The sequence below is a fragment of the Gekko japonicus genome, unplaced genomic scaffold (genome assembly GCF_001447785.1).
Source record: "Gekko japonicus isolate JY-2015 unplaced genomic scaffold, Gekko_japonicus_V1.1 scaffold1371, whole genome shotgun sequence".
Classification (NCBI taxonomy): domain Eukaryota; kingdom Metazoa; phylum Chordata; class Lepidosauria; order Squamata; family Gekkonidae; genus Gekko; species Gekko japonicus.
Genome location: NW_015172596.1, coordinates 155,060 through 177,680, shown reverse-complemented (window position 1 = coordinate 177,680; position 22,621 = coordinate 155,060). Strand labels below are relative to the sequence as shown.

Genomic DNA, 22,621 nt, shown 5'->3' with positions numbered 1-22,621 from the left:
TACCAGGGTTGCTGCACAGAGGCAGGCCATGGCAAACCACCTCTGTTTGTCTCTGGCCTTGAAAACCCTACGGGGTTGTTGCAACTTGATGCCACTGGGTTACCAGGTGGGGCCTGGGGATCTCCCGCTTTCACAACTGACCTCCAGCTGACAGAGATCAGCTCCCCTGGAGAAAATGTCTGCTTTGAAGGGTGGGCTCTATGGCATTGGGCCATGCTGAGGCCCCTCCCCTCCCAAAACCCCGCCCTCTCCCGGCTCCAACCCCAAAGTCTCCAGGCATTTTCCAACCCAGACCTGGCAACCCTGTTTCCACCGCCTGCTAGTGAGCCAGCAGCTCTCATAAGAAAGCCCCATGTTCAGTCCCAAGTTCTCTCAGAGCTGGTATCCAGCCTGATATTATTCTGAGCTCCCCAAGGTCTCAGGTGGAGAAAGATCTTCCCCAACAGCTGCTCCCTGAGATCCTCGGGGAAGGGACCAGGGACGGAGCCTGGACCTTCTTCTTGCAAGCCACCCCCTCTGTCGCAAAGCCGCCGTCCTTCCATGCCTCCCTCAGTGACCCCCATACAACAGCTGAATGGCAGAAACTCACGTCAGGAGCCTGAGAGTCGTGTTGCCTTCCAGGGAAACCAGGATGTTGTCCAAGCCGCTGTCGGTGATGCCTGTGATATCCAAATAGAGCTCTTGGAGGGTGGTGTTCTCCCGGAGGGCATCCCATAAGCTCTTCACGCCCTCTGAACCCAGGCAGTTGCCACAAAACCTTCGAGGGAGGGAAACAAAATAAGCAGGGAGCTTAACTGAGGGCAGTGGCGGGCCTACATTTTTGGGACCCTGAACCATTATGGGGGCCCCTTTCCCCACCAGCAACAATAGGGCAACATCCAACAAGGTCCAAAGGGCCCTGCTGCCCTCGCAAGGACCTTGAGGCCCAAATGGCGGAGAATGGGGTGGTGGGGTGGAGGAGCCCTTGAAAATGGGCCATACAGTGAGCCCCTCCCCACCAGCAATGAGCTCTGGGTAACCGCTGTTATCTTCTTCAGTGGGGTTGTTCCATGGCAGAAAACTACACATTTTTTTTAAATTAACCTCTACATCTCAGATTTTGATTAGAAGAAGAAGAAGCAGGGCTCTAGTCGGGGGGGAGCTCTCAGGTACGGAGCTCCGGAAGAGAACCTCTAGGGGGTGGGGCGGTCACGTGGTGAAGCCCCGCCCCCTTCTTTACCCCGCCCTCTGCTTCGATCCTCATTCCGTTTGGGAATGAGGATGAAGCAGGAGGGTAAGTAGCCGGGCCTTCTGACACACTTCCGGTGATGTCAGGGGGTGTGGCCTTCTGTCACTTCCGGTGATGTCAGGGGGCGTGGCATATGCAAATAAGTTATGCTAATGAGTTATGCTAATGAGCTCCGGCAGCTCTTTTTCTACAACAAGACCCCTGAATAGAAGAGATTGGATTTATACCCCGCCCTTCACTACCCAAAGGTGTCTCAGAGTGGCTTACAAATTCCTTTCCCTTCCCCTCCCCACAACAGACACCCTGTGAGGTAGGTGGGGCTGAGAGAGCTCTTGACAGAAACGGCTCTTTTTCAAGAACAGCTGTGCTAGAGTTATGGCTTGCCCAAGGTCATCCAGCCAGGTGCAAGTGGAGGAGTGGGGAATCAAACCCGGTTCTCCCAGATTAGAGTCCGCGCACTTAACCACTACACCAAACTGGCTTAACCCACTACACCAAAGGTCAATATTAAATACTTCAACCCATTGGCTTATGGCTCTGTCACTAAAATAGCCTTGTTTTAATAACAAATACTTTCTAAAAAACTCCATCAATTTTGCTGAAAAATTCGCTCATTTTTTTTAAAAAAAGTTGTTTCAGGGCCCTTCCAGGATTAGGGAACTTGGGATAGGAGGAAGAGGAGTAGTCATTGGATTTGTACCCCGCCCTTCACTCCGAATCTCAGAGTCGCTTACAATCTCCTTCCCTTTCTCTCCCCACAACAGACACCCTCTGAGGCAGGTGAGGCTGAGTGAGAGCCAGCTTGGTGTAGTGGTTAGGAGCGCGGACTCCAATCTGGGAGAACTGGGTTTGTTTCCCCACTGCTCCACTCACAGCTGCTGGTGTGACTTTGGGTCAGCCATAAGTTCTTTCAGAGCTGTTCTCTCACAAGCAGTCCTTGAAAGAGCTCTCTCAGCCCCGCCCACCTTACAGGGTGTCTGTTGTGGGGAGGGGAAGGGAAAGGAGATTGTAAACTGCTCTAAGACTCCTTTGGGTAGTGAAGCGCAGGGTATAAATCCAATCTCTTTTTCTCTCTGAGAGAATTGCTCTTGAGAGAACAGCTCTGAGAGAACTCTGACTGACCCAAGATCACGCCAGCGTCTGCATGTGGAGAAGTGGGGAACCAAACCCGGTGCTCCCAGATTAGAGTCTGCAGCTCTTAACAACTACACCAAACTGGCTCCTTGTGCAGATCTCAGGTCCCGTATTTCATCATATTGGTCAAGATTGTCCTTTAAGTACTCAGAATTCACTCAATTTAAGTTTATAGCCTGGATCGCCAAGAGGCCTCTGGAGAAATAAATGTAGTTTCAGTTGCATTTGCGGAAAAGGCAGGTGACCCCGTGAAAGCCACACGCACAAAAAAGAAAGAGTAGGGTGTGTAGAGAGGGAGATGGCTGGCTTGCTGGGAATCCCTGGTAACTTACAGCAGCCGTTTCACCCGGCAGTCCGGGGACCTGAGCACTGCAGCTTCTATTGCAGCCGCTTCCCAGTCCAGAGAATTATATCTTAGCCTGGAAGAGACAATGAGGATGGTTAGAAGCCAAGCACAGCCAAACCTTCCTATCTGTCATAAATTTTCCACCCCAGATCCTCTCTCAAGTGTCTCTCTACCCTCTGACTCCCACCTGCCCCACCATTAGGGTTGCCGCCCCCCCGAAGAGGGCGGGGTTTCTCTCGATTTCAGTGGCCCCAATCTGCCACCAACCACCTCGAACAGCCCCACTGTGCCCAACATGCCTGGCGTGATGATGTAACCCAGAAGCGACGTCATCGTGCTGGGCGTGTCACACGGGGACGCTCTAGCATTCGGCTATGGTCACCATAGAGTTTTTAGGCGAATCCTAGAGTGTCCCCTGTAGGACGTGCCCAGCACGATGACATCACTTCCGGGTGAAGTCGTCATGGCACACACGCTATGCGTGCACGCCTCAAGAACCAGTGAGCAAGCCTCGTTCTCCCCCATGCCAGACAGGTAAGACCTGGCAACTCTACCCACCATTCCCCCACACCCCCCCAAAAAAAGCCTTGCTTCTGAGACCCACAGGTAACAACTGAGAGATCTGCCCCAAGTCTATTCCCCAGCAGAAGATCGGACACTGGTGGGTCTAAGCGGATTGTTCTCAGGTGAGGATGGGAGCTCTCCCCATGCCCCTTCCCTCTGGAGCCATTCAGTCCTCTCGCTTATTTCATTTATTTATTGACTTCATTTGTACCCCCCCCCCTTTTGTCCCCAGTAGGGACCCAAGGAAGCTCACTGTTGCAGAATTTGGGGTTCAATGAGCCTGGGCCTTTCTATTCTTCTGTGCTATAACCGACCTTGGTTTCTTGGTTCAGAAGTCCCATAAGCCTTTGCTCCTTGGCTGGCAGCCGAGGCATGAAAACTACAGCCTTGACCTGTAGATGTACCTTTGCCTGAGTTCGCATGCCACGGCCTTCCCAGTGCCAGACTTCAAAGCCTCAACATCTCAGTCTAGGTCTTTTTGACATGGCAGTTAATCAGATATATCTGGGCCAAAGGTCATATACTAGCAAGTTTGGTATATTTTATTGATTCCTCCCTTTATTCCTATTGCTTGAAAAGAGTTTAAAAAGAAGGCTTTGGGCTTTCTTCGGGGCTGATTTGACCAACACCCCAACTAGGCTTGAGTGAGGTCTTGGTCCACAGTCCGGGAATTCCTTGTTCTTTCTGAAGTGTATACTATATCAGGTATTGGGATTTTTCTATATGCTGTTGGGTACTGATATTGAATATATGCTATTAAGTTACTTCTGTATGGTTTTAGAGTTCATAAATACTTTTAGTTTAAGGAAACTCTTTGGTGTAGTGGTTTGGCGTGCAGGTTCTAATCTGAGAGAACCAGGTTTGATTCCAGCTGGGTGACCTTGGGCCAGTCACAGTTTGCTCAGAGCTCTCTCAGCCCCACCTACCTCACAGGGTGTCTGTTGTGGGGAGAGGAAGGGAAGGCAATTGTAAGCTGCTTTGAGACTCCTTTGGGGAGTAAATCCAATCTCCTCCTCCTCCTCCTTTTCCTTCTTCTCACTGTGTTTCTCTCTCTCTGGAGATATTGAATATATGCTGTTAAGTTTTACTTGTGTATGGTTTTAGAGTTAATAAATACTTTCAGCTTAAGGCAACTGTTCCTGTTGTGTTTCTCTCCCTCGGGAGGCCTGAGTTCCCTAGCCAGACTCCACCCGCCCATAGGAAAGAACCCTAATGGGATTGGGGATCCCTGGCAGAGGCCTGGACCCCTAAAATCCCCCTACACCTACATCTCTCCTCCGTTTTATCCTCACAACAACCCTGTGAGGTAGGTCAGGCCGAGAGGCGGTGACTGGCCCAAGGTCACCCAGCAAGCTTCCCCGGCAGGAGTGGGGATTCGAACCTGGGTATCCCAGATCCTAGTCCGACATGCTTAACCACTACGTCCCACTGGCCCTCATCCCTCCCAAGATCAAGAAACTACCAAGCCGATACGCACTGGAGCGTCTCACACCGATGGAGGAGCCCCTGCAGCCTCCTCAGTCCCCCGATGCCCATGTTGCTGTAGCTTAAGTTGAGATTCCGGAGTGTCTTGGGCTCGGAGCAGCTCAGCACGTAGGCCAGGGCCGCGCAGTCCGCCGGGTTCAAGGTCACCTTGAACAGATCCACCTCGTCCAACTTGGAAGCCGCCTGCTGGGTCACCCGATCTTGCCGCAGCTCCGCCAGGCAATGCAACAAGGTCAGCAGTCTCTGGTCAGATTCGTACGGGACTTTCTCCCTGAGCCAGGCAGCCAAAGGTACGAGAGGATCTCCCGTCAGACCCACAGTCAGTCCCGCCAGCCTGCCCCCTATCCTGGAGGTCAAGAGGCCCATGAAGAACCTGGAGAACATCTGCAGGTGGCCCCATTGGTAGTGTCCATTCAGGAGCTCCCTGGTGAAACCAAGCAGTCCGTTCTTGGATAGGGACGGGAGTTCATTTCCATCTCGGGCCATTCCATCCCACCAGAGATCCAAGCAAGCCGTTAGCTCCTGAGCACTCGGGTCTAGGATAGCCACGGAGTACAATGCAGCTAAGAACTCCTGTACGGTCAGATGGAAGAAACGGTAGCCGTCATCTTTCTCCTTGGTGAAGATGCGGTTCAAGAAAGCACCGGGAAGGTTCTGGGGGTCGAAACCAAACTCACGGAGCTCGCCGATGTCGAACTGGATCTTTCCTCTCAGTAGAGCAGAATAGGCAAGCTTGCCGAGCTGCAACACCAAACCTTGGGACCTTCCCAGAGCACAGTTTGGTCCTCTTGCTTGCTGCTGCGCAGACGCGTGCGGCCGAAGAATGGTGCATAAGTATTGACGGTAGACCTCGGTTATGGTGCTGGGTGGGGAGGCCTCCCTCGCCCCGACCCGAGAGAAGAACTCCCCCAGAGCTGTGCAGAGAATGAAGCAGTACAGGGGGATGAAACTGAGGCTGGCTAAGCCCTTTTGGGCAGAGACGTAGCTGAGCACAGCCGCGGCACGCTCGGGGTCCCGGAAGAAACGGGAGAAATACTCCTTCACTTGCTCTTCTTGGAAGCCGAGGATAACGAAACAGCGGTCAAAACTGTCTTCCGGAAGGGTAGCAGAAGGCCGGGAGGTGACCACAACGGTGGATCCTGGCAACAGAGACCCAGAGAGAAGTCCTTGTACCAGATCTTTGATGTGACACGGCTGGTCCACCTGGAAACAGGAGTTCTTGCTGTCCAACGGGTGCCTGAACTCGTCCAAGCCATCTAAGATCACCATCAGCTCCCCGGGTTGCTCGAGCAACTCGTGGAGAACCCTGCTGAGGTGGGGATGCTTGGCGCGGATCAGATCCTCGAGGCTTTGGGACGTTGCCATGAGGCCAAGCTCTCGGAAGGAGAAGTCCACCACGCAGAGAAATTTTTGGAAGGCTGCGCCCAGCGCCCAGTCGTGGAGGATCTTCTGGGCCGTGACGCTCTTGCCGATACCAGCGGCACCGCTCAGCATCACCCGGTGAGGCGGAGAACATTCCCCAGGCAGCAAGGAGAAGAGCTGCCGTAAGGCCAGGCGGCGAGGCGCATGGAGGGAGTAGAGTCGGGCACGGCGGGAGGCCAGCTGCAGGTAGTCGTGGCTGGTGGAGCCGGAGCTGGGACTGTTGGAGAGCAACAGTTCAGTGTATCGGACCTCGATGTGCCCACAGGACTCGCTGTCATCCACATTGGTGCAGAGCTTCTCCGTGCGGGTCATCAGCCAGCGGCGGTGGCTCTGCAAGGCGGCTAGTAGAGATGGGCGGGACACAAATGCTCAGAGGGTCATTTTGTCAGAACGCATAGCATTGAATTTTGCAGAAACAAGGGTCACCCCATGTAATTTAGAGCCAGTGTGGTGCAGACAGTGTTAACGGGGATGTCCTGTGTTCAGATCACCACTCAGTCATGATGTATGGTTGGCAACCTCCAGGTGGGACCTGGAGAGCTCCCAGAATCTCAACTGATCTCTGGACTACAGAGCTCAGTTCGCCTGGAGGAAATGTCCGCTTTGGCAGGTGGACTCTATGGTATTATACCTCACCGAGGTCCCTCTGTTGGAGTGAGCAACTCAGGATGCCTGGGCATTGGGGGGTGCTATATCACTCTAGGTGTGTATGGGTGTTATCTCCTTGAATGGGATACCTCTTTGTTTCTTAACCTGGGAACTCCCCTCTGACCCCCCTCCTCCCTTTGTCCTCTCATTCTCTCAACATGGCCTTCCATGGAGACTCACGTCTCTGTAGTTCTCTCCTGTGGAGACAATGCCCTCATACCCCCCCCCCCACATGATAGGGAAAGTACTCTCTGGATTACGCTTCTCTCTCTCTCTCATTTCGAACGCAACCCGAATGTGAACCGATGCACCCGAATAAATGTAAATTTACCTTTTTTGCAAGACACTTTTAATTATTATTTATTTATTTGTTAAATTTATATCCTGCCCTTCCCAAAGCGGGCTCGGGGTGGGTGAGATCAGAGTGCATGAACAATCAAAACCAAATTAATATAGTTAATTCTTTAAAAACAGCTAAAACCGTTAAACAATTAAAAGATGGTGAAATAGACATAGCAGTTCACACACACACACCCATAAGGCGGACTGATGGTAGCCAGAGTCACACCAAACTCATATAGTACTAGGCAGGGCTATTTTGGGGCAGGAACGCACAGGAACGGAGTTCCGGCTGGCTTCAGAGTTGGCCACGCCTACTACAGCCAAAACTTCTGCGTGTGTGGCTACAGAGGGAAGGCCTGGAGAGCGACCCCCCCCCCCCCGCGCCTTAGGGGGGCGGGGGGGGGCCCCAGCCTGTCCAAGGGCCTGTTTGCCCTAACTCTCCACAGCCACGGAGCGCCTAGACAGGCCAAGGGAAGGTATGGGGTATGGCCTAATATACTAATGAGCTGCGCTGTCAGGGATGTGGCCTAATCTGCTAATGAGTTTCTGGCTGTTGGGTGTGGCCTATTATGCTAATGAGTTCCTACTGGGCTTTTTCAACAAAAAAAAAGCCCTGGAACTAGGACTCCACATGGGGAGTCGTTGGCGGGGCATCTCGTTGGCGGGGCGTCTCCTGCGACGCAAAAAACCACCAGGGAAAGGTAAGTATTATGCGGAACTGCGGGGTAGGCAGGCAGAAGTCTGATCGCGCAAACGCGCATCAGTTCGCCCCGGGACAAACAGCCTCGCTTCCCGCCTGCAGTTCCTCGGTGGTGTGTTCGGAGCCCTGGTTTACTTTTCCTCCTGGTGGAGTGGCAAGAGACAAGACAATAATTGCTATTATTATCATACCTAGAATTTGTATTGTACGTTGCACATTCCAAAGGGCTTCACTTGCAATAACTGTGCTGTAATTAGCTAAGGTTGCAAAGATATTTTTAACCTAGCCCCTTTGCTTTTCACAGCAGCTTGAGGCACAGTCGGGTTGCAAGACTCCACGAGGGGCCTGGAGATCTCCTGGTATTACAACGGATCTTCAGGTGACAGTGATCAGTTGCCCTGGAGAAAATGGCTGCTTTGGAATTGTGGGCTCTTGGCATTCTACCCCACTGAAATGACTTCTGCATGAGGACATCCAGGGGTCATTTCCTGCAGGAGCGCACAGGAGCAGAGCTCTGGCAGTAAGGAGCCTAGGGGCAGGCACATGCAACAAGCCCCACCCCCTGCTCCCAGCAGCCCTCAGTCAGAGCAAGACGCAGCCAGGTAAGTTGCAGAGCCCCCCACCCCCAGCTCCCCAGTCCAAAACAGTCCAGTGGCACCTTTAAGACCAAGTTTTATTCAGGTACAAGCTCTCCCTCCTCTGCGAGGACAGATCTGCACGTTCCCCCCCCCCCCAATAGCTAGCAATCCAAAACAGTCCAGTGGAGCCTGAGCGGTGGGTGTTGCCTTCTGACACACTTCCGGTGATGTCGGGGTGTGTGGCATATGCAAATCAGTCATGCTAATGAGCTCCTGCACCTCCTTTTCTACGAAATGACCCCTGCACAGACCCCTTCCTCTTCAGGCTCCACCCCCAAAATCTACAGGTATTTCCCAACCCAGAATTGGCAACCCTAAGGCATAGTCATCAGTAAGGGGTCGTGCTTTTCTCCAGTCTGCGGGAAGCTTCTTTGCCTGTTGATTTCGGCACAACAACATGTGGTCGAAGGCATAGGCAAGGTTGTTTGTTTGCGATTATTTTCAGCTGGGAACTCTAAAAGGTAAAGGCCTCTGGGCTATGACCATGGTTGATAAAAGTGGCTATCCCCCTTCCGGTCCATCTCTAAATTTGGGTTGCCAACCTCAAGGTGGGACCTGGAGATCTCCTGCAATTTACAGCTCATCTCCAGACAACAGAGATTGGTTCTCCCAGAGATAATGGCTGCTTAGGAGGGTGGACTCTAAGGTGTTGCACCTCACTGAGGTCCCTCCCCTCCCCCAAACTCTGCCCTCCCCAGGATGCACCCCCAAGTCTCCAGGAATATCCCAACCCAAAGTTGGCAACCCCACTCTAGACATATGCTTATCCACATCCCTGTTTCCTTTCTGGAATGGGAAATGGTGGAAGGAGCTAGACAATTTGGCCCAGGAGCATCAGGTCTCTCGGCTGGACAGACCACTGGAGCTAGGGGGAGCCTCGATTCTCTGGCATTCGGCCAGAGAAGAGGCTACCCCCACAAAGCTCCTTGGCCAGGTGCCCTTCCCCGGGCTCCTGGGGGGGGGTAACGAGCCTGCTCACCCCCTCCGTCCGCCAGAGCACGGAGACACCCCCGGGAGGTCCGGGAGGTGAGTCCGTTAGCGTGCCGCCATCAACCGGAAGACTAGATGCTCACCTAGCACCTTTGATGACTGTGATCCTCTTCCATTTATCAACGTCTCCCTTGTCTTGCATTGACCTTACCATCTCCCTTCCCTCCCCTTCTTACCTTTCACTTGTCGGCTCAGGGCTCTTCGGAAAGTCAAATCACTGTCCTATACATGAATGGAAGGAGGAGGAGGAGGAGGAGGAGGAGGAGGAGGAGATTGGATTTATACCCCGCCCTTCACTCGGAGACTCAGAGCCGTTTACAATCTCCTTTCCCTTCCCCTCCACTCAACGGACACCCTGTGGGGTAGGTGGGGCTGAGAGAGCTCTTTCGAGGACTGCTCTTGAGAGAACAGCTTTGAAAGAGCTTGTGACTGACCCAAGGTCACACCAGCAGCTGCATGTGGAGGAGTGGGGAAGAGAGTTAGATGCCAGTGTGGTGTAGTGATTTGAATGTCGGACTAGAACTACAGAGAACTGGGACTGGAACGGGGATCCTCAAATCCTCCTGGAACAGCAAAGTTTACTGAGTGACCTTAGCCACTTATTCTGTCTCACTCTGGCCACTTCACAGAGCTGTTGTGATGTGAGGATTAAACTCAGCAAAGGAGAACCACAGCATTGGAGCACCTGCTTTTAGGAGGCAAGGCTAAAGCATCTGTCTCTCTTTACTTGAGAATAAAGGCGACTGACAGAGCTCTACAAAGCTATGCACAGTGTACAGAAAGTGGGCCAACTTTTCTCCCTTTCCCCAAGAACTAGGAGTCACCGTACAAACTGGTTAGCAGTAGATGCAAGACAGACAAAAAGGCAGTAGAGCCAGTTTGGTGCAGTGGTTAAGTGCGTGGACTCTAATCTGGGAGAACCGGGTTTGATTCCCCACTCCTCCACTTGCACCTGCTGGATGACCTCGGGCAAGCCCTAGTTCTAGCACAGCTGTTCTTGAAAAAAAAGAACAGTTTCTGTCAGAGCTCTCTCAGCCCCACCTGCCTCACAGGGTGTCTGTTGTGGGGGGGGGGAAGGGAAAGGAGTCTGTAAGCCGCTCTGAGACGCCGAGTAAACAAAGGGGTATAAATCCAATCTCCTTCTCGGACTCTAATCTGGGAGAACCGGGTTTGATTCCCCACTCCTCCACTTGCACCTGCCTGAATGACCTTGGGCAAGCCGTAGCTCTGATAAGAGCTGTTCTTGAAAAAGAGCCGTTTCTGTCAAGAGCTCTCTCAGCCCCACCTACCTCACAGGGTGTCTGTTGTGGGGAGGGGAAGGGAAAGGAGATTGTAAGCCACTCTGAGACTTCTCTGGATATTGAAGGGCGGGGTATAAATCCAATCTCCTCCTCCTCCTCCTCCTCCTCCTCTTCTTCTCTACAGATAATGGCTTGTGGAACTCACTGCCACAAAATGTGGTGATGACGACTTAGAGGAATTTAAAAGGGGATTGGCCAGGCTTCTGGAGACCCTGTCTACTATTGGCTATTATGGCTAGATGGGGCCTCTGAGCACAGAGGTGGAAGGGCTCTGACTGTCAGATGACTGTCATCAGTCGAGGGATATTGCCAGACAGACCTTGCTTGGGGGCTTCGCTGTGGCACCTGACTCATCACTGTCGGAAACAGGATGCTGGAGTAGATGGACCATTGGCCTGATCCAACAGGGCTACTCTGGTCTTCTTTTGGATAAGAACATAAGAACATAAGAGACGCCAATGTTGGATCAGGCCAAAGGCCCATCCAGTCCAACACTCTGTGTCACACAGTGGCCAGAAATACCAGTGCCATCAGGAGGTCCACCAGTGGGGCCAGGACATTAGAAGCCCTCCCACTGTTGACCCCCCAAAGCACCAAGATGACAGAGCATCACTTGCCCCAGAGCCCCTATCTATACCTTGTGGCTAATAGCCACTGATGGACCTCTGCTCCATATGCTTATCTAATTCCCTTTTGAAGCCGTCCATGCTTGTAGCCGCCACCACTTCCTGTGGCAGTGAATTCCAAGTGTGAATCACTCTTTGGGAGAAGAAGTACTTCCTTTTATCCGTTCTAACCCGACCGCTCAGCAATTTCATGGAGTGCACACAAGTTCTTGTATTGTGAGAAAGGGAGAACTCATTGGAGGACATACTTGCTAACAATGCAATTTGGAGATGGGGAAAGAGGCTGAAGGGCACTCTAGTGGTAGGCGGCTGCAAGGTAAGAGATATATGGGCAGGGAGAGCTATCTTAGCTTTACCTAGAAGATTGATTGGTTTTGCTTGGAGTCAGGAAGCAATTTTTCTCCAGGCCAGTTTGGCTGGAGATCCTGGAGGTTTTTTTGTCATCTTCTGGGCATGGAATAGGGATCACTGGGAGTGTGTGTGTGTGTGGGGGGGGGAGTATTTGTGAATTTCCTGCATTGTGCAGGGGGCTGGACTAGATGACTTTGGAGGTCCTTCCAGCTCTATGGTTCTATGGTTCTATGATCTATGATTTGTTTGTTTATTTAATTCCATTTCTAGCCCGCCCTCCCCTGTGAGCAGGGCTCAGGGCGGGTTACGGCAACTGGTATAAGACGAGATAAGACAAAACATAATCCCACTATTTAAAACCTATTGAAAAACAAATGACACAAGCAAGTGCTCCGAGCAATACTATTTGTATGTGTGCCCAGGGCCGCCTCGCTCACTAGGCGAACTAGGCAATCGCCTAGAGCGGGCCGGCCCTTAGGGGCACCAAACTGCACCCAGCCCCGTACTCTGAGAGTTCCTTGATTATTTGTGTTTTTCATTCTTCCAAAAAATCAATTATTATTGAAAAATGGTGGGCGCAGGGGGGGGGGCGCCAGAAGGGATCCTCGCCTAGGGTGCAAAATAAGCTGGGCCCTGTGTGTGCCCAAGATAGACTGGATACTGGGCAGGTGGGCAGTGCCACCACCGGTAGTACAACACAAATGGAGCAAGGCAGGGTGGAGCTGGGGAGGCCAATGTAGTTAGACATCCACCGCCTCAACCAAAGGCCTGGCGGGACATCTGTTTTACAGACCCTGCGGAACTGTAATAAGTCCTGCAGGGCTAGGGTTGCCAGCCCCCAGGTCCCAGTGGGTTTCCCCCCAATTTTGGGGGCTCGGATTCACCACTGGCCAAACAGGGAGACTGGCGCGTTATGTCCCCGGCACAATGACATCACCTGGAAGTGACATCATCGCACCGGCAATGTTGCGCTGCAACGCTGTAATTTTTGGGCAATAGAGTTTTTGCCCCAAAACCAGAGCACTGTGCGCAATGGTGCCAAAGGGATGGTGTCACTTTTGGTTGACATTACTGAGTTGGGGACATCAAGCATGATGTCCCACCCACCCCCGGAATGCCCCCCAAACCCCCCGCCATGATGGTGGGGAGACCTGACAACTCCACGCAGGACCCTGACTTCCCTTGGAAGAGTGTTCCACATGGCCGGAGCCAAAGCTGAAAAGGCCCTGGCTGTGGTCGAGGCTAAGCGGATGTCTTTTGGGCTGGCTGGGGATCACCAGCAGATGTTGATCTGATGAACACAAGGTTCGTCGGGGACATATTGAGAGAGACAATCCTGCATATATATTGGTCCCAGACCGCACAGGGCTTTGAAGGTTAATCCCATAACCTTGAACTTGATCCGGTATTCAACAGGGAGCCAATGCAGCTGGTGGCGCACTGGTTGTATATGTGCTCTTTGGGGTGCAGTTGCATTTTGGACCAGCTGAAGTTTCTGGGTCAGTCTCAAGGGCAGCCCTGCGTAGAGTGAGTTACAGTAGACCAGCTTGGAGGTGACCATTGTATGGATTGCTGTGGCTAGGTCGTAAGGAGAGAGATTGGGAACTAGTGGCCTAACCAGTCGAAGATGGTAAAAAGCTGATTGTAGGGGAATTTTAGGTGTCCAGGCCTCTACCAATAATCCCTAACCCCAATAGGGTTCTTTTCTATGGGCGGATAGAGTCTGACTGGACACCAAGTCTTGGTAGGAAGAGAAAAAGCCACAAGCATGCATTACACACTACAATCTATTTGATTGAACCTTAACAGCAGGGGTCATTTCCTGCAGGAGCGCACAGGAGCGGAGCTCTGGCTGTAAAGAGCCCAGGGGGCGGGCACATGCAACAAGCCCCACCCCCTGCTCCCAGCAGCCCTCAGTCAGAGCAAGAAGCAGCCAGGTAAGTTGCAGAGCCCCCCCCCGCCCCCCTCCCTGTCCAAAACAGTCCGATGGCACCTTTAAGACTAAGTTTTATTCAGGTATAAGCTCTCCCTCCTCTGCGAGGACAGGTCTGCACATCCCCCCCCATTAGCTAGCAATCCAAAAGAGTCCAGTGGAGCCTGAGCAGTGGGTGTTGCCTTCTGACACACTTCCGGTGATGTCAGGGGGTGTGGCATATGCAGATGCTATGCTAATGAGCTATGCTAATGAGCTCCTGCACCTCTTTTTCTACGAAATGACCCCTGCTTAACAGAATATTAAAAAACCTCAGAGCATTCACCAAAAAGGCAGTGTGCACAATTAAGAAAGAGAGATCTCTTGGCCACTAGCCGGAGGCCCCAACTGAGCATTCGGGAGGTGGTGCTGAACAACGCAACATTGATAATATTTATACCTTTTTGTCAGATAGTAAAAGACGTACATCAAACGTCTGCGGGAATGTCATAAGCGCACCAGTAGTCAGGCCCTCCCCCTTGATGGCACCATAAAACCATAACCTTTGGCTCCCCCAGGGCCATCAGTTAGGCCAAAGCCTCTGGCCGGAGCAGGAGAGTTATAAACAAAAATCTCTAGAGATCTTCAGCCTTGAGGCTTAGTGCATTTTGGCTAAAGGAATGTGAACTATATGTGGGGGAAAGGAGCTCACAGAGTTCCTAGTCAGTCACCACATTGCTGCTAGGAATCTGGCTCTGGACACACTGCAGTGCCTCATGGGAAGAAGCCAAAGTCTGCTTTTGCTACATATGTTCAATTTACCTTATGGCCAAGTCTCCCTTAATCCAGAATTCTGCCACACTGATCTGGCAACATTCGCGACTTGGGCCTCCATTGAGACAGAGGCACCCGTTGGCACCCCTAGCGGAGGACAGCAACGGTAGGTTAAGATGGGCAGTTTGGTGTAGTGGTTAAGTGCGCGGACTTTAATCTGGGAGAACCGGGTTTGATTCCCCACTCCTCCACTTGCAGCTGCTGATGTGACCTTGGGTCAGTCACAAGCTCTGGCACAGCTGTCCTTGAAAAAGAGCAGTTTGTGTCAGAGTTCTCTCAGCCCCACCCACCTCACAGGGTGTCTGTTGTGGGGAGGGGAAGGGAAAGGAGTTTGTAAGCCGCTCTGAGACTACAATTGAAGGGTGGGGTATAAATCCAATCTCTTCTTCTTCTTCTTCTTCTTCTTTCTCTTCTATGCCCCCCCATACCCTATCCTGCCCTGCTGTGCAGGACGGTGGTATGGCCGGCAAAGAAAAACTACTATAGGCCATTTCGGATGGGTTTTAATTTATTGTTTTACTGTCAAGGATATGTTAATTGTTTTTTAAATGTTGATAAAGTTGTAAATCGCCCAGAGCCTGCTTGCAGGGTGGGCGATTCATAAATCCAATAAACAAACAAACAAATAAATAAAATAGAGCCAAGAGGCTAAGGAGAAGCACCTTAAGAAGTTACATCTAGGGAAACGAGACCATGGGTTTAGAAGAAAGAGGGACCCCGGCGAAGACAAGCTAATGCAATACCGTGATCTGAACAACAAGAGAAGAATACCAAATGAATTGCCAGCATTCAAGAGGTTTATAGTCCTCTGGATGCTCCCTTCTAAGCCCATCAACTTCAGCAGACTTAGAAGGGTGTAGCCTGCCTAGGACCGCACTGCTAGGCATAGAAGCAGGGAGAGCAGAAAGCTCCAGCGTTTCATTTCAAAAACTCCAAGCAAACCCAGGTCCTTATTTAGTGAGCTGTCCACAGCATTATGGGCTGCTGTCACTCTCTCCTCTGCCCCGTTGGCACACAGCAGCAGCAGCAGAAGAAGAATTCAATTCGATTTATTACAATCAAAGATCAGCAAAGAAGAAGAGGAGAAAGAGGAAGAAGAGGAGGAGGAGATTGGATCTATACCCCACCCTTCACTACCCGAAGGGGTCTCAGAGCGGCTTACAATCTCCTTTCCCTTCCCCTCCCCACAACAGACACCCTGTGAGGTCGGTGGGGCTGAGAGAGCTCTCTCGGTAACTGCCCTTGAGAGAACAGCTCTGAGGGGACTTGAAAATGCCCTGGCCCTGGTTGAGGACAGCCGGATGTCTCTCAGGCCACGGACCATTAAGTTCTTTTATACCAAGTACAATGCTCTTGGGGGGGGGGGTAATGCCAGGAGAAGCGGTCCCAAAGATACATGGGGGCTTAAAGGTTAATACCATAACCTTGAACCTGATCCAGTACTCCACCAGAAACCAGTGCAGCTCGCGCAGCACGGGTCGGATATGTGCCGTACGCGAGGTCCATGAGGTCAGTATGGTTAAGGAATCTGAGTCTCACATTTTTGCCAGTTCCCAGTTTCACTGCTGGGTCTTTTTTATCCCCTTCCCCACCACAGTTAATGGCAGTTTTTGGGGCTAAATCTATCCTTAGTACGTTCTGTGTAGGGGGGGACAATAAGACCTTAATTTCCAGCAGGGGTCATTTCCTGCGGGAGCGCACAGCAGCAGAGTTCCGGCAGTAAGGAGCCCAGGGGGCGGGCACATGCAACAAGCCCCACCCGCTGCTCCCAGCAGCCCTCAGTCGGGCCACAAGGAGCAAGAAGCAGGCACGTAAGTTGCAGAGCCCCCTCCCCCTGGCCCGCCTTCAGGTACAAGCTCTCCATTCCCTGTGAGGGCAGATTTGCATGTCCCCCCCCCCAGCTAGGAATCCAAAGCGGTGGGTGTTGCCTTATGACACACTTCTTCCGGTGATGTCAGGGGGTGTGGCCTATGCAAATAAGTTATGCTAATGTTATGCTAATGAGCTCCTGCACCTCTTTTTCTACGAAATGACCACTGATTCCCAGGCAGAATCATAGAATTGTTTGCAGCACCTAGGAGAACGGGCCACTAGGGCAGGTGGGAGAACGACTTACCAACAGACTTCTCTGCAATCTTGAATTTCTTGTGTTTCCAAAATTTCCAGAAGGAAGGATGACTTCTTTTGGAGAGGCTGGCAACTAGAGAAAGGAAGAGGGCAAAAACACAATGAGAAAGAAGGGAGAGACAAATGTGGTTTTCAGTTTCTAGGAGGACTAGGGTTGCCAGTAGGATCTGGAGATAACGTCGCCATGCCAGCCCTGGGTTGGGAAATTCCTGGAAATTTCGGGGGATAGGACCTGGGGAGGTAGCTCAGCAGAGGATAATGCCATAGATTTCCCCCTCCAAAACAGCCATTTTCTCCAGGGGAACTGATCCCTGTTGTCTAGAGATCAGTTGTAATCCCAGGAGACCTTCAGAAAGAGCAGATAGAGAAAGAGGTACTTTTCTCCCTTTCTCACAATACAAGAACTCGTGGGCACTCCATGAAATTGCTGAGCGGTCGGGTTAGAACGGATAAAAGGAAGTCCTTCTTCACCCAAAGAGTGATTAACACTTGGAATTCACTGCCACAGGAAGTGGTGGCGGCTACAAGCATGGACGGCTTCAAGAGGGAATTAGATAAGCATATGGAGCAGAGGTCCATCAGTGGCTATTAGCCACAAGGTATAGATAGGGACTCTGGGGCAAGTGATGCTCTGTCTTCTTGGGGCTTGGGGGAGGGGTCAACAGTGGGAGGGCTTCTCGTGTCCTGGCCCCACTGGTGGACCTCCTGATGGTACCTGGTATTTCTGGCCACTGTGTGATACAGAGTGTTGGACTGGATGGGCCTTTGGCCTGATCCAACATTGGCGTCTCTTATGTTCTTATGTACCACCTGGATTCTGGTAATGCTACCTGGAGATCTCCTAGAATCACAACTGATCTCCAGACAACAGAGATAATTTCCCCCTGGACAAAATGGCTGCTTTGGAGGGTGGACTCTATGGCCTTATACCCCACTAAGGCCCTTCTGTTCCCCAACCTTCTCCACCCCGGACTCCATCCCCAGCTCTCAAGGAATTTCTCAACCCACAGATGGCAACCTTCCCCTAAGGCCTAAGCAACTGCTCACTAAGAACTTTCCTGGTAAGTTACAGGAACTGTTCTTCTCCTTCAGATTCAGGTGGGTAGCCATGTTGGTCTGAAGCAGCAGAACAAAGTTTGAGTCCAGTGGCACCTTGAAGACCAACAAAGTTTTATTCAAGGTATAAGCTTTTGTGCGTGCACACACTTCTTCAGATACAGTGAAATAGAGTTGTCTCAACCATTACATATAGGAAGAGGGGGGTTGGAAGGCCAATTAGGAAGGGCCAATTAGGGCCAATTAGAGTCAAGGAAGGACCAATTAGAGTCAAGACAGAGACGGGGGGGGGAGGAATGGAAATTACCAGTTCATTCATATAAATAGAGGCCGGGGTGAGCTGCAAATTATCATACAGCCTAATGAAGATATTTAAGAGATTCAAGGATCGAACAGGAATAACAAGCTTAGTTCATATGGTTACCATTTGTTTGGGTTCAATTCTGCCCCCCCCCCGAACTGAACCCAAACAAATGGTGACCATATAACGATTAACATACTAATGAAAGTATCACCCAACCTGTCCTTAATCCCACTATATACCCTCCCTTTTTCTGATATTAAAAGCATAAACTCTCTCCTTTTTAGGAGAGTTAATAAAAAAACAAAACAAAAACAAATGGTGACCATATAAACTAAGCTTGTGATTCCTGTTTGATCCTTGAATCTGTTAGACATCTTCATTATGCCTTATGATAATTTACTGCTCACCCTCTACCTATATGTATGGACTGATAATGTCAATTTTTGTTTCTGTCTCTGTCTTGACTCTCATTGGCCCTTCCTGGCAACTAACCCCCCCCCCATATGTAATGGCTGAGGAAATTCTGTTTCACTGTACCTGAAGAAGTCTGCTTGCACATGGAAGTGTACACCTTGAATAAAACTTTGTTGGACTTAAAGGTGCCAGTGGACTCGAACTTTGTTCCGTTCATCTCCTCGTCATTCCATGTGCATCACTGGTGCCCCCTAGAGGCAAGTTGCGTCACCACCATACTCGGCTGGGATGGGGGAGCTTCTCTCTTCTCCTCTTCCTCCCGGCAGGTCTGTTGAATCCAGTTTTGCAGCTCCGGGCAGTAGGCCTCTTGCAGGTCCCTCAGTTCATGCAAGAATCTCTCTCTCCCCTCAGGCTCTTGGCTGACCCTGTCCAGGAGTGAAATGACTTGGTTGGCCTTGGGGCTGGTCTCCAGCAGGGAGAAGTACTCCGGTTGGCCGAGGAGCCCGCAGTCGTAGAGCCGACGGAGCAGAGGGGCCGGGTTGGGCTCGATCCAGCGCAGGAGCTGGATGCGCAGTGCCTGATCCCAGGGGGCATCCATCTGCAGAGACAAAGAGCTCTTGATAGTTTTTTTGGAAAGGTGGAGTTTGTTGAAGGGGGAGGTTTATGGGTTTAGGTTTCTGCCTTGGTTTTGCCTCCCCAGTTGGGTCCCAAAGCATCTTACGTTGCTGCCTCCGCCTCTGTTTAAACCACAGAACAACAGAACCACAGAGGGAATTGGATAAACATATGGAGCAGCGGTCCATCAGTGGCTATTAGCCACAAGGTATAGATAGGAACTCACAGGCTGGGGCAGGTGATGCTCTGTATTCTTGGTGCTTGGGGGGGGCAACAGTGGGAGGGCTTCTAGTGTCCTGGCCCCACTGATGGACCTCCTGATGGCACCTGGTATTTTTGGCCACTGTGTGACAGTGTTAGAGTAGATGGGCCATTGGCCTGATCCAACATTGGCTTCTATTATGTTCTTATGTTGTGAGGTAGGCTGGGCTGAGAGGCAGTGCCTAGCCCAATGTTCCTCAGCAAACTTCTGTGGCAGAATGGGGATTCGAACCTGGGTCTCTTAGATCCTAGCCCAAGATGCTAACCACTACAATCACTCTGGCTCTGCATGTTGCAACATTATTCAGGAGTCATTTGGGGGGGGGGACGGCTGTGGGGAGGACATACTTCCGGTGATGTCAGGGGGTGTGGCATATGCTAATGAGTTATGCTAATAAGTCCCCCTAGCTCTTTTTCTACGAAATGACCCCTGACATTATTTATTATTTATTTTATTAGATTTATAGCCTGCCCTCTCCGCCGAAGCAGGCTCAGGGCTTTCCAAGTAGTGTGTGTGGTGAGGGCAGATATTCCTTGTAGGAGTGTCTGTTTATAAGTTAATGTGGTGCAGTGGTTAAGAGCAGTGGACTCTGATCCGGAGAACCCGGTTTGATTCCCCATTCCTCCACGTGAAGCCAGCTGGGTGACCTTGGGTCAGTCACAGTTCTCTCAGAGCTGTTCTCTCAGGAGCAGTTCTCTCAGAGCTCTCTCAGCCCCACCTACCTCACAGGATGTCTGTTGTGGTGAGTGGAAGGGAACGAGACTGTAAGCCGCTCTGAGACTCCTTTGGGTAGTGAAGAGCAAGGTATAAAAACCAACTCTTCTCCATAAAAAACACCAATGAGGCAAACAAAATCAATATTAGAGAGACAGACTATGGCCCATTCTGCATCTAGCATTCACTCTTGTTTTGCCAAACCCACACTGGAACAGAAAAAGATGTGGTTCAAAACCACATTCAAATACCCCAGGCCAACACCCATACTGACTTCAAAGTCACCCCTGAACGGCCAGAAAACGACCATAAATCTATGTAGACGGTACCATAAAACCGAGAGATCAAACAAAGTGAAAGCAGCATGCAGTCTGGACACTGCCATAAAATCCGACAATCAATCAAAATGAAAGTGGCATGCAGTGTAGACAGGAACTTCTGTTCCAACATGGGTTTGGTAAAACAGGGGAGCAAATGATAGATGCAGATTGGGCCTACATGTTACATGGGAAATCTATTATTAGATCGCTTGTCATTTTTTTAAATGATAAAAGGCACTGTAAGGGCAAAGTTTGGATAGAGACGGTGGCACAATTCAGCAAAGAATCTCTTTCTCTTCTTCTACTTTTGGAAACAGTCACCTTCCCATCTAAGGAAACCTGTGGGCAGTTTCTGAGAGCATCTTCATTCAAACATGGTGAGATCTTTTGAGGCCAGGTAAAATGAGTTGAAGGAGCAGCGTTCCGTGCGCCTTGGCGTTTAGTCATGCCGGCCACATGACCACGGAAACGTCTTCGGATAGCGCTGGCTCTTCGGCTTGGAAACGGAGATGAGCACCGCAACCCTAGAGTCAGATTTGATTGGCTTTTGAGCAAGGGAAACCTTTACTAAAATGAGTTGAGGCTGGGATCAGTCCCTAGGCCAACAATGAACTCTCCAGTCAGGGGGGGGAAAGGCCTTGGTTAGTCAACAGGAGAGAAAGCAGTTCTCTTTTATCATGAAATTTCTCCAAGGCGACTGAAAGAAGGAGCTGATAAGAAGAAACAAAAGCAGTTGACCTTTAATTCGGGCAACTCTGGAGATAAGGAGAATAACTTGTTGATCGAGGCCAGAGGTAGGGCTCTTCAGTTCTAGAACAGAAGTGATGTGGGCTGTTTCCCAAGAGATATTTTTCCTAAATGGTGTAGAGTTTTGGGAACTGCGGTAATCAAAAGCCAGAAGCTACGATTTCGGGGACCTCAGTGAGATATAATGCCACAGAAAGCTGTCATTTTCTTCAGGGGAACCGATTTATTGTGGTCTGGAGATCAGGCAACCATTTGAGGCCTCACAGACCATTTCTGCAGTTGTGAAATTCCCTGCACTGATGTTTTTGAAACTGAGTATTATGTGGAATTTTCTGCAGTAGATTTTTCCTCACCAGGCACAAACCCAAAGTTTTCTCCTTCTTACCCAGCTAACAGTCGCTAAAATTGGATATTCTGAAAATGTGGGGGTAAGAAGGAGAAAACTGGGTTTGCATCTGGTGAGGAAAAATCTACTGTGGAAACTTTCACATAATGCACAGTTTTCAAAATGTCAATGCGGGGAATTCACGACTGCGGAAATGGTCCCAGTCTCCCTCATGAATTCCTCTTCATGCCAGCGGGTGGGGGAAAAGAGAAACCCTGTTGAATGCCAGGCAGCTTCGAAGGGCCCCAGAACCTCTGAGGAAAAGTAGTGGCAACCTGAATTTAATTCTCCCTGGCTAAATCAGCCATGTGGGGAGGGGGGCGTGCCACCATCTGGGCAAGGTTGCCTCTGGCTGAAATCCCTCCTCATCCCAGCTGTTCATCGGATGACCTTGACTGGCCTGGGTCTCTCCAGCTTAACTGCCTCCCAGACCTCTTCAGCTTAACTGCCCCCCTATTGGGAGGATAAACAAGATAAGAGTTTGAAAGCACTTTGCACATGAAATGCGGGAGATACATTATTAATCACCCTCATAAACCACTAAAGTTGTCGCATGAAGGATACTAACACCCCTTCTCTGTATTCCCTGACATCTCCAGGGGTTGTTTCCCCCTCAGATAAAGAAGTTGTTTCAGGTATCAGGAGGGTCACCAACCCTGGCTTAAGAAATCCCTGGAGATTTGGGTGCAGGGACTTCAGTTTGTCCTAGAGTCAATGGTGTACCATGGAGTCTACCCTCCAAAGCGGCCATTTTGTTCTGAGAGAACTGATCACTGTAGTCTGTAGACCAGCTGTCATTCTGGGAGAATTCCAGTGTCCACCTGAAGGGTGGTAAGTCTGGTTTATCTAAGGGCCAGCAGACCCTTCTTTTGTTGGCATGGGGACAGGATCCATTAGCCCGGCAGTTTGCCAAATCACAGTGGTCATATCAGCACTGGGCCAATGGGCTGAAGCCGAATTCACTTAATGACTAGGCTGCCTGTGAGACTTTATTTACATCCCGCCTATCACCTCATGGGGACCCAAAGCGACTTAAATCATTCCTCTCTCCTCTCTTTTATCCCCACCACAACCCTGTGAGGTAAGTGAGGCTGAGAGTGTGTGACTGGCCCAAGGTCACCCAGTGAGCTTCCATGACAGAGTGGGGATTTGAACC

At 50.9% G+C, this 22,621-nt stretch overlaps 1 protein-coding gene across 1 annotated transcript in view; it reads right to left on the bottom strand.

Moving 5' to 3' along the window:
* LOC107119108 (NACHT, LRR and PYD domains-containing protein 12-like) overlaps nt 1-22,621 on the bottom strand; it is a 41,473-nt gene that overhangs the window by 8,251 nt on the left and 10,601 nt on the right. The window contains exons 2-7 of the mRNA XM_015421551.1: nt 18,694-19,020; nt 16,638-16,721; nt 9,674-9,719; nt 4,750-6,520; nt 2,695-2,781; nt 590-757 (exon numbers count right to left, since the gene is read on the bottom strand). Of these exons, the coding sequence (XP_015277037.1) occupies nt 590-757; nt 2,695-2,781; nt 4,750-6,520; nt 9,674-9,719; nt 16,638-16,721; nt 18,694-19,020 (2,483 nt within the window). The remainder of the gene's footprint in view (nt 1-589; nt 758-2,694; nt 2,782-4,749; nt 6,521-9,673; nt 9,720-16,637; nt 16,722-18,693; nt 19,021-22,621) is intronic.